Genomic DNA, 12,614 nt, shown 5'->3' with positions numbered 1-12,614 from the left:
CAAGAGTGGGATTGCTGTGTCATATGGCAACTTTATTTTTAGTTTTTGAGAAACCTCCATATTGTTCTCTATAGTGGCTGCGCCAATTTACATTCACACCAACAGTGTAGAAGGGTTCCCTTTTCTCCATATCCTCTCCAGTATTTATTGTTTGTGGACTTTTTAATGAATGGCCATTCTGACTGGTGTGAAATGGTACGTCATTGCAGTTTTGATTTGCATTTCTCTAATAATTGGCGATGTTGAGCATCTTTTCATGTGCCTATTGGCCATCTGGAGAAATGTCTGTTTAGGTCTTCTGCCTATTTTTTGATTGGGTTGTTTGTGTTTTTTTGTTATTGAGTTGTATGAGCTGCTTGTATACAGTAAGACCCCTACACACAAATGAGTTCTGTTTTGAGAGCACATTTGTAAGTCCAATTTGTTCATTAAGTCCAACAAAGTTAGTCTAGGTACCCAACTAACACAATCAGCTATATAATACTGTATGGTAATAAGTTTATAATACTTTTCACACAAATAGCACATAAAAAACAAACAAAAAATAAAGGAAACATTTATATATATATATATATAATTTTTTTTTTTGCGGTACGCGGGCCTCTCACTGTTGTGGCCTCTCCCGTTGCGGAGCACAGGCTCCAGATGCGCAGGCTCAGTGGCCATGGCTCACGGGCCTAGCCGCTCCGTGGCATGTGGGATCTTCCTGGACCAGGGCACGAACCCGTGTCCCCTGCATCGGCAGGTGGACTCTCAACCACTGCGCCACCAGGGAAGCCCAAGAAAACATTTTTAATCTTACAGTACAGTACCTTGAAAAGTACAGTAGTACAGTATAACAGCTGGCATACAGGGGCTGGCATCAAGTGAACAGGCAAGATGAGTTACTGACTGGAGGAGGGAGAGGAGGTGGGAGATGGTAGAGCCAAAGTATGGTAAGCAATAGGAGAAGGAGGGCAAGCTGCAATTTCATTCACGCCTGAGGTTGATGGCACAGGTTCTGGTTCCTTGCTGGATTCAATTCTATCTACTCTCTTGAAAAAAACGATGCAGTGATGTCTGGGCAGTAGCTCTTTTTTTCTCAACATAGATGACATGATAGCACTGGATTGAATTCTGAATGGCTGCTGCAGTCTTCATATACATTCTGCGTTCGGGTTCTGTGCCTCAGAAACTAACAGTGCCTCCTCAAGTAAAGGAAATCCCTTGCCATTTCCTGCATCGTGAATCTCTTCCGTTCTTCAGTTACTTCTTCTTCCTCTTGTCACTCTGTTCTCTCAATTATTTTCACTTTTGTTTCCATCATTATCACTTGGTGCTTCTTAGCTGTACCAGCTACATCACTGCTGCTTTTACACTTGCTCCAGACATCTGGGGCTTGAAATAAAGATACTGTACTACTGTACTCTATACAATACTATACAGTAAAGTACACAAAAGCACAATCACTTGTAGAGGATGCACGCACATGCCTATGTACGCCAGACACGTGAACTAACTTACGTGATTGGACATGTGAACGCATGTTCACACCTTTGAAAGTTCGCAACTTGAAGGTTTGTATGTAGGGGACTTACTGTATTTTGCAGATAAAGCCCTTGTCAGTCACATCATTTGCAAACACTTTCTCCAGTCCGTAGGTTGTCTTCTCGTTTTGTTTATGGCTTCCTTTGCTGTGCAATAGCTTATAGGTTTGATTAGGTCCCATTTGTTTGTTTTTGCTCTTATTTCTATTGCCTTGGGAGACTGACCTAGGAAAACATTGGTATGATTTATGTCAGAGAATATTTTGCCTAAGATCTCTTCTAGGAGTTTTATGGTTGTATGGTGTCATGTCTTATATTTTAAGCCATTTTGAGTTTATTTTGTGTATGAAGTGAAGGTGTGTTCTAACTTCATTGATTTATATGCAGCTGTCCAGCTTTCCCAACACCACTTGCTGAGACTGTTTTTCTCCATTGTATATTCTTGCCTCTTTTGTCAAAGATTAATTGACCATAGGTGTGTGGGTTTATTTCTGGGCTCTCTGTTCTGTTTTTGTGCCAATACCATGCTGTTTTTTGGGGTTTTTTTGGTTTTTCTTTTGCAGTACGCGGGCCTGTCACTGCTGTGGCCTCTCTCATTGCGGAGCACAGGCTCCGGACGTGCAAGCTCAGCGGCCATGGCTCACGGGTCCAGCCACTCCGCGGCATGTGGGATCCTCCCGGACTGGGGCACGAACCTGTGTCCCCTGCATCGGCAGGCGGACTCTCAACCACTGCGCCACCAGGGAAGCCATACCATGCTGTTTTGATTACTGTAGCTTTGTAGTATTGTCTGAAGTCTGGGAGGGTTATGCTTCCTGCTTTGTTCTTTTCCTCAGGATTGCTTTGGCAATTCTGGGTCTTTTATGGTTCCATATAAATCATTTTAGGATTATTTGTTCTAGTTCTGTGAAAAATGCCGTGGTAATTTGATAGGGATTGCATTGAATCTGTAGGTTGCTCTGGGTAGTATGGCCATTTTAACAATAATCTTCCAACCCAGGAGCATGGGATATCTTTCCATTTCTTTGAATCATATTCAATTTCCTATATTAATGTTTTATAATTCTCAGCATGTGTCTTTCACCTCCTTGTTCATGTTTATTCCTAAGTATTTTATTTAATTATTTTTTGATGTGATTTTTAAAGGGATTGTTTTTTTACTTTCCCTTTCTGATATTTCATTGTTAGTGTAAAGAAATGCAACTGATTTCTATATATACTCTTATATCCTGCTACCCTGCTTAATTCATTTATCAGTTCTAGTAGTTTTTGTGTGGAGTCTTTAGGGTTTTCTATATATAGTATCATGTCACCTGTATATAATGACAGTTTTACCTCTTCCCTTCCAATTCAGATACATTTTATTTCTTTTTCTTGTCTGATTGTTGTGGCTAGCACTTCCAATACTATGCTGAATAGAAGTGGTGAGAGTGGGCATCCTTGGCTTTTTCCATATTTTAGGGGGGAGGCTTTCAGCTTTTCATCATTGAGTATTATGTTGGCTGTGGGTTTGTCATAAATAGTTTTTATTATGTTGAGGTATGGTCCCTTTATACCCACTTTGGTAACAGTTTTTATCATGAATGGATGTTGAATTTCAAATGCTTTTCCTGCATCTACTGAGAAAGAATTTAAAAATCATCCATAATTCTATTAAATAACTATTAAAACTATTTTCATTTTCCTTCTTTCTATATGGACACAAATTTTCCATTGTAGCATACATATGATTTTTATTTTACTATTTTCACTTGTTTTGCTAAAAAATTTTTTTTGCATCCCTGTAGTCTTTTTTTTTCTTTTGCATTTCTGTAGTCTTTATAATTCTACTTTTAAATGGCTGCATGGTTTAATCTTTTTGTCAGACAAACATGGATTTGAATCTCAGTTTGCTATAATCTACTTATGTGATTCTGGGAAAGTTTTTTCTTTCTTTTTTTGAAGTGCTTTATTGAGTTATAATTGACATACAATAAACTGCATGTATTTGAAATGCAAACTTTAAGTTCTGACGTGTATATACCTGTAAAAACATCACCACAATCAAGATAATGAACATATTCATCATGCCCAAAAGATTCTTCCTGCCCTTTTGTAATCTCTCCCTCTTACCCCATATGATTATTTTAGACTCACCCATGTCATTGTTATGAAAGTGACAGAACATTTGAACCAGGTTACTTAAAAAGACAAAACTGGAAACTTTGGAAGGAGACAGTTTAGCCTCCTGTATGACTCTGGCCTGGCCTCAGAGGCAGACCCTCCTAGGAATCTGTGGCAGGCTCAAGCACCTTTAGGGTGTCAGTTGTATCCCAGGTAATATTGATGGCTTATTTTTCACATATTTCCTTTTTTTCAGGCTCCATGGCCAAAGCCCCACTTTCCAGCAGCTCTGCTCTTTTTGCCTCCCACTTGTGGATTTTCAATAGCTTTTTTTTCTCTACAATAGTCCTTACTTTTAAACTCTCCCATATCTGATATTTCCATTTCTCTCATTCTTTGCATGCTATCTTGGATGTGAAGTTATAGCTTTTAGTCCTAAGGGTTATGACACACACCAGAAACTGAAAAGTAAAACTGTAATTAATGACTCATAGAGCAAGTAAGGTGCTACTGGAGGACCCCTCTGGGCTATGAACAGGTATGTCTCCCCTGCCCACCTGGGATTTCCTGTCACCTGTAAATTTGTGTCACTGGCCCGACAGGGTCCTGTTGAGACTTCTGACATTATCTTTGTTTCTGAAAGTCTCCTGGAGGGCAGAGGCTGGGGCTGGCTTACAACACAGACAAGTTCCTGAAGAAGGGCCATGCTCGATTTACAGTATCAAGCACACTCTGGGAATTAGAGGGCTTCCAGATGCAGTCCTGCAACCTGACACCAAGGGGCAGCATATACCAAAGGAAACATCTAGCTCTGCTAAAGCCGAGCAGAAACGAAGCAGAAACCACCTTGCTTTTAAACCCCCAGAGCAAAGCACACAGAGGCCATATTCTCATCTCTCGAATCAGAATACAGCATTACAGCTTTTAAATATCTATTAAGAGTTTTGCCTGCCAAGTGAATTTTCCAAGAAGTCAATTTGTCGTTGAACATGATTTAAATATAATACTGCTGAGACCCACATACTCTGTAAGACTTACCCATTTTAGTGCATTTATAACTTCAGCAGCTTAATCTGAAAATAGTTCCAAATTCACACTCTTTCTATTCTTTTAAATGACTGTTGTCTGTCTGTCTCCTTTTCTTTCATGAAGCAAATTTTGTGTGTGGAATAACGGCAATCGAATAATTCTTTGGACAGTTAAACCAGACAAGGCTCAACTCTTTGGAGAGCTTAGTTTCCCTCTCTGAGGCATTTGTTCATTAATCCATCCATCAGCAAAGATTTCTGAGCATTTCCATCATATGCTTGACCCTGTGCTAAATGCTGTGGAGTGCAAGGATGAACGAGATATCAATTCTGCCATCAGGGGACCCATTCAACGTCTAGAGAGTGGGGAGTATGTGGGCAGACAAAAAAAAAAGTGATTATAGGAATGTGTGATAAGTGCAATGATAAAAAAGAAAAAGAGATGCTCTGGGGGACAAGTGAGAACAGAGGTGGGCACCTATCAGGGTGAAGGTTGGGGAGTGGGGAAGCTTGCAGGAAAACTTCCAAGAGGAGATATTTGAACTGAGCCTTAAGTAATAGACAGAATTAGCATTCCAGGCAGTGGGCCCAGAAGAGCCAAGGCAGGGAAGAATGAGAGAGTACAACATTTTGGTCAGTTTGTAGGCAGGTCAGACCGTTGAATGCCCAGGAGTGTGGGTATTGATTTGTGTTTTAGATAAACTACTCTGACAGCAAAATGGAGGAGAATAGTGAGTAGAGAGAGCAGTAAGGAAGCTACCACAGTAATAGAGACCAAAAATTACCAAGTCCTGAAGGTGGTGAAGAATGGAGAGAAATGGATAAGTTCAACTGATATTTAAAAATAGTGCCAGATGCCGGGTGATGGGAGCAGCTGGATGACAGAGCTGGTCAATACAGCAGGAGGAGCAGGTGTGGGTGTGGAGAGGGCATGGGTTTTGCTTTGGTCCTAACCAAGTTTGAGAAGCTTGTGGGACACTCTGGTAGGAATGGGGTCCAGCAGGTGGTTGGATAGTGGTTTTGGAGCTTAATAGAGAACTCTGGGCCAAAAGATATGGTCTGGGGAGTGATTGAAATCATAGGAGTAGCTGAAATCACCAGAGTGTAGGAGTTGAAGAAAGTTGAAAGAAAACATTCAGAAATGGGAGACTCAGGAAAGTGTGGTCACAAAGCTATAGGGGTGTTCTTGGAGGGAAGACCCAACATAAAAAAGACGTCAGCATTCCCTGCATTCTCTATGCTTAACACAGCCCCAATACAAATAGCAATGAGATTTGCTAAGGCAAAGTTCTTCTCCTGTATTTACACGGGACCTGGCATAACATCAGTGCCTGACAAATATTTCGTGACTATACGTAGGGACATGCGTCCAGTGGAATAATATGCAACTTCAGTGAAGAATGGGGTAGAGCTATATGCTGATATAGTAAGATTCATATGAAGTTAAAAAAACTAGGTGCACACACGTTGATGCTGTTATGGATATATATATTTAAGGATATATATATATGTAATGTTGTATATAATTATATAAATGATAAACATATCTTTTTTTTTCTGTAAGGATAATAATAGCTGATACATACAAAGCACTCAGTGTGTTCCTGGCACATATTTTTTTTTTTTTTGCGGTACGCGGGCCTCTCACTGCTGTGGCCTCTCCCGTTGCGGAGCACAGGCTCCGGACGCGCAGGCTCAGCGGCCATGGCTCACGGGCCCAGCCGCTCCGCGGCATATGGGATCTTCCGGGACCGGGGCACGAACCCATGACCCCTGCATCGACAGGGGGACTCTCAACCACTGCGCCACCAGGGAAGCCCCCTGGCACATATTTTAACTCATTTAATCTTTTCTGTTGGGTAAGCTACTACTGTGATCCCTTTGCTACAGATTGGGAAACGAAGACACAGAATGTGAGTGACTAGCCCAGGATCACACGGGGGCAGAGGTGAGAGCTGGAGCCAGGCAGTCCGTACTTTCTACCACCGTGACCGGCTTCTCACACAGGAAAATGTTAACCTAGAAGGACGAGGGTGGGGAATGGTGGAGAGAGAATTTTACTTTTATTTCATACTCTTGAGTATTTAAAATATTATTTTACCATGCACATTATACTCCTTTAATCATAAAAAAAACCAATTTAAAAATATTTTTGAGAATTGGGCTTTAGGTATAAGCTGAGAACATCCCTGGGGACCTCTCCGGAGGGTCCAGTAGGCTGCCTCGTGGTAAGATGGAGGAGGCGGGCTGGTCGAGGACACATCCCAACAGGCTTGTGGAAAGGAAATACAAAGGAGATACTGGTTTGCTTTCCATATAATTAAAGTGCAGCCCTGAGAGCACAGCCAGCATTTAAAGCACAGCGGCCAGTTTCCGGCTTTGGTTTTTCCAGTGACTTATTTTTTGTTAAGTTTCTCTCACTTAGAAATCCTCCCGCTGTGGATTCCTACATGCATGGCTTCTAGGACTTCATTCCATGGATTTCAATTTTTTTAGTTTTTGACTAGGCAATACAGTCCTATAACTGAATAAGTTAAAATCAGTTTAAAAGGGGTAAATGAGAAATCTTACTCCCAACCGCTGTTTCCACCTTGGCCCTTATAGCTACTACTTTTTTTTTTTTTTTTTTACTTTCTTTGGTAACCTTTCAGTGATTCCTTAGACAAATTAAAGTATATATACACATATATATTCTTAGCTTTATTTCTTTCCTACACCCCCAGGGTCGCTGCTTTGTTCCTTTTTAAATTGGCACGTGGAGAGCTTCCTCTTTTTTTTTTTTTTTTTTTTAACAGCTAGACGACTCACCACTGTCCATTGGGTTAGTTTAACGAGTCTGCTCTGAGCATATTCCCTTGACCTTGCTGTTGGCTTTGCTGAGGGGTCTCCAAGTTTGAACTAGTGTTTCTTCTCTGCTCCTCTATTTTTAGAGTTCTTCCCAGTCATCAGCTTCCTAGCAACTGACTGCATTTGTACCCACGCTCTCCGTAATGAGGGGTAACTGAAGGCTTCTCTTTCCCTCTTTGTCTTCTCTTCCAGGGCACACAGTGGGGGCCTGCCCTTCCCTGATGGCCCATGGGGCAGCAGCTCACACCTGTTCCTTCTCGTGATTAAAAACAGACTCAGAGTTACTTCCACTTGAATCTCTTGTCACTGCCAATTTTCATCTTCTTGGGAACAAATGTGCTGGAGTGAAACCCCCGGGTATATAGGCTTATAGTTTAATTGTAAACACCTGTTGACAGAGCCCTGCACTGGCTGAACAGTTATGAAGTTACGCATTTCCTTCCTCTTTTTGTTTATTTTTAATCTGTGTTTATCATGACTCTGTATTTGTTGTCTGATTACTAACTTCCAATCACTTTGAACCGGCTCCATCGTTGGGGAGTGGGGATTAGGGAGGAGAAAAACTCACCCACAAAGATCTCTGCGGCTTGCTCTGGGGGCAGAATGTTTGGTTAATTGATTATCATGGTTTAACAACCATCACCTGGGGCGTGGGCTGACCGGGGGGATGGCAATATTCCATTTTATTGAAGGCGTTGATGTTTCCCCACCCACTTATCCGTCACAAATGTTCTTTCCCTGGCTTTGGTGGCCTGCCCTGGGGTGGTCCCTTCTGCTGCCAACACGCCCGGCCAGCTGGAGATTGCCATGGACACCATGATTGGAATCTTCCACGCTACTCCTGCAAGGAAGGGAACAGGTTCAAGATCAACAAGGGGGGGCTGAAAATACTCCTGCAGCGACACCTCACAGAATTCCTCTCGGTGAGTCTGGCTTTTCTCCCCATCCAGTCGAGGGTGGATGCGGTGCACATTCAGGGATAGCCTCCATGTACACCACCAACTCCTGTGTCCTGCCACACGTTGTATAATGCCTATCGAGATTCTAAATACAGGGAAGCAAACACGAGAGACCTTTGTTTTCTGTGTCTGTAGGCATGTGCGCTTTTCTGTAGTGCCTAGGGTTAGGGTTTCCAGTGTTGGAAATTAAATTTGAGGCTTTTCTCAATTATTCAGTGTCGTAGTACAGCAAAGGTATAGCTAATTATACTAGGAGTTATAGTTATAACTAGTGTCACAAGTTATACCCGGACCTCTGTCCTGCTGTCTATAAATGAATAAATATTATGTTTGGGGCCAGAAATGAAGCCTGGGGTATTTTATGATATGATGGCAAATTAGTGAATAACAAATACCAGGTGAGTTTGTCAGCCAAGAACAAGCTGATTGGGATTGACCGAAAGGGTGTGTCTGGCCAGTGACCAGTTGGGTAACAAGTAGATTTACATCTCAAAACAGCCAAAAGTTCAATAAAACCACACGTGAAACCTTAGAATGGAGTGTTTGGAGGCTGCTCTCAAGAAAATGCTCACTCTTGTGTTTTTGGAGTTGCCTCGAATTGGTTTTAGCACGTGTAACAGCCTGGCATGATGTTATTCTGTCCAAACCCTGTGTTAAGACGATAGTAATTATAATTATGACACTCTTTTATCCCCACCCTCTATGGGAAAAGCTTAAAGTAAGAATTTTTTTTTTTTTTGAATTTTGTCAATTGCTTTTTCTGCATCTATTGAAAGGATCATATATTCATTCTTTTAGCAATGTGTATCACCCTTATTGATTTATTTAGACTTTTGCTGAGAATTTTTGCATTTATGTTCATCAGGAATATCAGCCTATAGATTTATTTATTTATTTTGTGGTACGCGGGCCTCTCACTGTTGTGACCTCTCCCATTGCGGAGCACAGGCTCTGGACGCGCAGGCTCAGCGGCCATAGCTCACGGGCCCAGCCGCTCCGTGGCATGTGGGATCCTCCCGGACCAGGGCACAAACCCGCGTCCCCTGCATCGGCACTGCGCCACCAGGGAAGCCCCAGTAAGAATTTTTAACATACAATACCTTTTCAGTAATTTTAAGAGCCCCTGAGAACATTTTTCTTTTTCAAATTCAGTTTGGCTACTGTATTACATAACATTTAGGATAAAAAACTCGGTAGGCCACACTTGGCACATTGATTTATTCAAGTGAAATTTATAGTTGTTTTTGATTGAGTTGATTTTGATCAATTCAGTTTAAATTTCCAACCATTTAATGGTTGGCAGCTAATGAGAGGACAATGGGGAGTTCTTGGAGGAAGTGAATTATACTTCTGGAAACATTTCTCATCAGCCTCTTATCATAGGAAAGGTAGGTGCTTCACCGCCCCACCCTTTCTGAACCCTGATCTCCTCAATGGGCTCCTTGCTTTCCTTTCCACCTATAAAATGGAGTCATCCTTATAAGATCTACCCTTTATTGGGTGCCTCTGTTTTGTTTTGCGACACACAAAACAGGCTGCCAGCTAAAATATTATATGACCCATGCAATTATTTGGGACATACTTATACTAAAAAAGTATTCATTGCTCATCTGAAATCCACATTTAATTGGGCATCCTGAATTTTTACTTGCTAAATCTAACAACGTGGTGCTAAGCACTTATAAAAGCATGTTGAAGTAGCCCCCAAATTTGTGGGAGATATTTTTTTCCTCATTTGATAAATTAGGACATTTTAAAATGTTAAGTGATTTGCTCCAAGTCCCATTGTTGGTAAATGGCAGAGCCACTCACGATCCCCCTTTGGCTTCAAGGCTTCCTTCTTTTCATGTCCCCCTGATTTCCTCCCCAGGTCCTGGCCCTCAGCCTGTCCAGCTCACTTGGATATGCTGCTGTTTGCTCCTCTTGGTGTTTAGGTCTGACGATTATATGGTGGGGGTGGGGCAGAAGCCCAGACTCGTTTAGAATGTGTGCCTGGTTCAAACCTCCCGGCAAATAGGCTCTTGGAAATTGCTTTAGATGCTAAAAATGGAAATGCAAACTTTAATGTAGATAAAAGGAAAATACGATTTCAGTTGTCATCATGAACCTCAGAGCCTGGGAGTTAGAAATTTTCTTTTTCCTTTTAGTGTCAAAAGGATCCTGAGTTGGTTGATAAGATAATGTAGGACCTGGATGCCAGTAAGGACAACAAAGTGGATTTTAATGAATTCGTGGTCACTGTGGCAGCTCTGACCGTTGCTTGTAATGATTACTTTGTAGAACAATTGAAGAAGAAAGGAAAGACAAGTAGTAATTTAATCTAAAGGCAGAAATATATCCACAGTTACTTACCGACTGTTCATCTATACCCTCCAGATCCATAGTAATGCCATTTATAGCTATAATATACATATAATTAGTTGCTAGTATTAGTAAATGATGCATACCTTAATATATTGACTTTAAATAAATATTCCAAATTTTATATGCCCTTCTTGAAATTTTCCTATATATATATTTTAAATTGAAGACTAGTTGGTTTACAATGTTGGGTTAGCTTGAGGTGTATATCAAAGTGATTCAGTATCTAGTCTTTTTCAGATTTTTTTCCATTATAATTTATTACATGATATTGAATACATTGGATTGGCCAAAAAGTTCGTTCAGGTTTTTCCGTATCATCCTACAGAAAAACCTGAACGAACGTTCTGCCCAACCCAATAGTTCCCTGCGCTATACAGTAGGTCATTGTTATTTATCTTTTTTTTTTTTTTTTTTTTTTTTTTTTGCGGTACGCAGGCCTCTCACTGTTGCGGCCTCTCCCGTTTAGGAGCACAGGCTCCGGACGCGCAGGCTCAGCGGCCATGGCTCACGGGCCTAGCCGCTCCGCGGCATGTGGGATCTTCCCGGACTGGGGCACGAACCCGTGTCACCTGCATCGGCAGGCGGACTCCCAACCACTGCGCCACCAGGGAAGCCCTGTTTATCTATTTTATATATAGTAGTGTGTATCTATTCATCTCAAGTAAAGATGTTATATACTTTTTTTGTCAAAGAGAGAGCATCACAAAAATTTAGCTCTTTCAAATGAGACTAGAACTCAGCAAATTTCTCATTCATCATCCTTAAATTGTACTTTGAAATTATCCTATTAAAGAAATAAAGTGGTTCTTGCACCCTCTTGTGATTCTGCTTCGAGAAGACGAAGCTGTGATGGTCTGTAAACAGAAAGGCTGATAAGTGGAAGGAAGTGCTGGCTTTTGCAGTGAGTTAGCTCAGGGAAGGGGTAAGTCCAGGATGCTCAAGCCAAGAGAGTGCGGCCAGCAACCCTTGGGGGCTGGTGTAGAAACACCTCCTTGTCCCTGGGGTCAGGTGATTCTGAGGCAAGTGTCTTAATGCCATTTCCCAGGGCTTCCCCTGGGCTGAGCTTCTGTGGCCCCCGGGGAAGGAGGCCTTGGTCTCGCACCTGCTCTGGGCTGCCTTCCCTTCCTGGTCTCGCTGTGAAGCCCCACCCATGTGTCCTGCATCTCTCAAACTACTTGTGTCAGGGTCTGCTTGGAGGAAACCCAAACTGTGACAGATCCTTTGCAGCGGTCCCCAACCTTTTTGGCACCAGGGACCGGTTTCGTTGGAAGACAGGTTTTCCACGGACAGACGGGATGCGGGTGGGGGCGGGTGGGGGATGGTTCAGGCGGAAATGCGAGCGATGGGGAGAGGCAGATGAAGCTTCCCTCGCTTGCCCGCTGCCCACCTCCTGCTGTGCAGACCAGTTCCTAGCAGGCCACGAACTGGTACCCGTCCACGGCCCGCGGGTTGGGGAACCCTGCTTTGGAGAATTTAAGAAAGGGAATGGTGAGATTACATTTATAATTTTAAGTGCTCATCCCAGCCACCGTGTGAACAAAGGTCTAGAGAGAGGGCAAGTGTGGAAGAGGGTGACCTGCTAGGAGGCCGAATGCTGTGGTCTGAGGGAGAGACGATGGTATCTCCTGCCGGGGTCTGAGCAATGGAGATGAAGAGAAGCAGTTGAATTTGCTGTCTTTTGCAGGTAGGAGTGATAGGACTTGCTGAGGGATTGGTAACCAAGTGTAGGAAAAGAGAGCAGTCCAGGACGATAGAACGGGTACTGCTATTGCCTATCTGAGTCCATT

At 42.4% G+C, this 12,614-nt stretch overlaps 1 protein-coding gene across 1 annotated transcript; it reads left to right on the top strand.

The window, feature by feature from the left end:
* Positions 1-1,523: 1,523 nt before the first annotated feature.
* Positions 1,524-10,787, top strand: S100Z (S100 calcium binding protein Z). Its single transcript, XM_060007176.1, is given in 4 exon segments — positions 1,524-1,556; positions 8,300-8,336; positions 8,339-8,427; positions 10,611-10,787. Coding segments are annotated over 4 exon segments (336 nt in total).
* The last annotated feature ends 1,827 nt before the right edge of the window (positions 10,788-12,614 follow it).

Source organism: Delphinus delphis, chromosome 3 (assembly GCF_949987515.2).
Source record: "Delphinus delphis chromosome 3, mDelDel1.2, whole genome shotgun sequence".
NCBI lineage: Eukaryota > Metazoa > Chordata > Mammalia > Artiodactyla > Delphinidae > Delphinus > Delphinus delphis.
The sequence above is the reverse complement of the archived record's forward strand: the minus strand, read 5'-3'. Positions and strand labels throughout refer to the sequence as shown.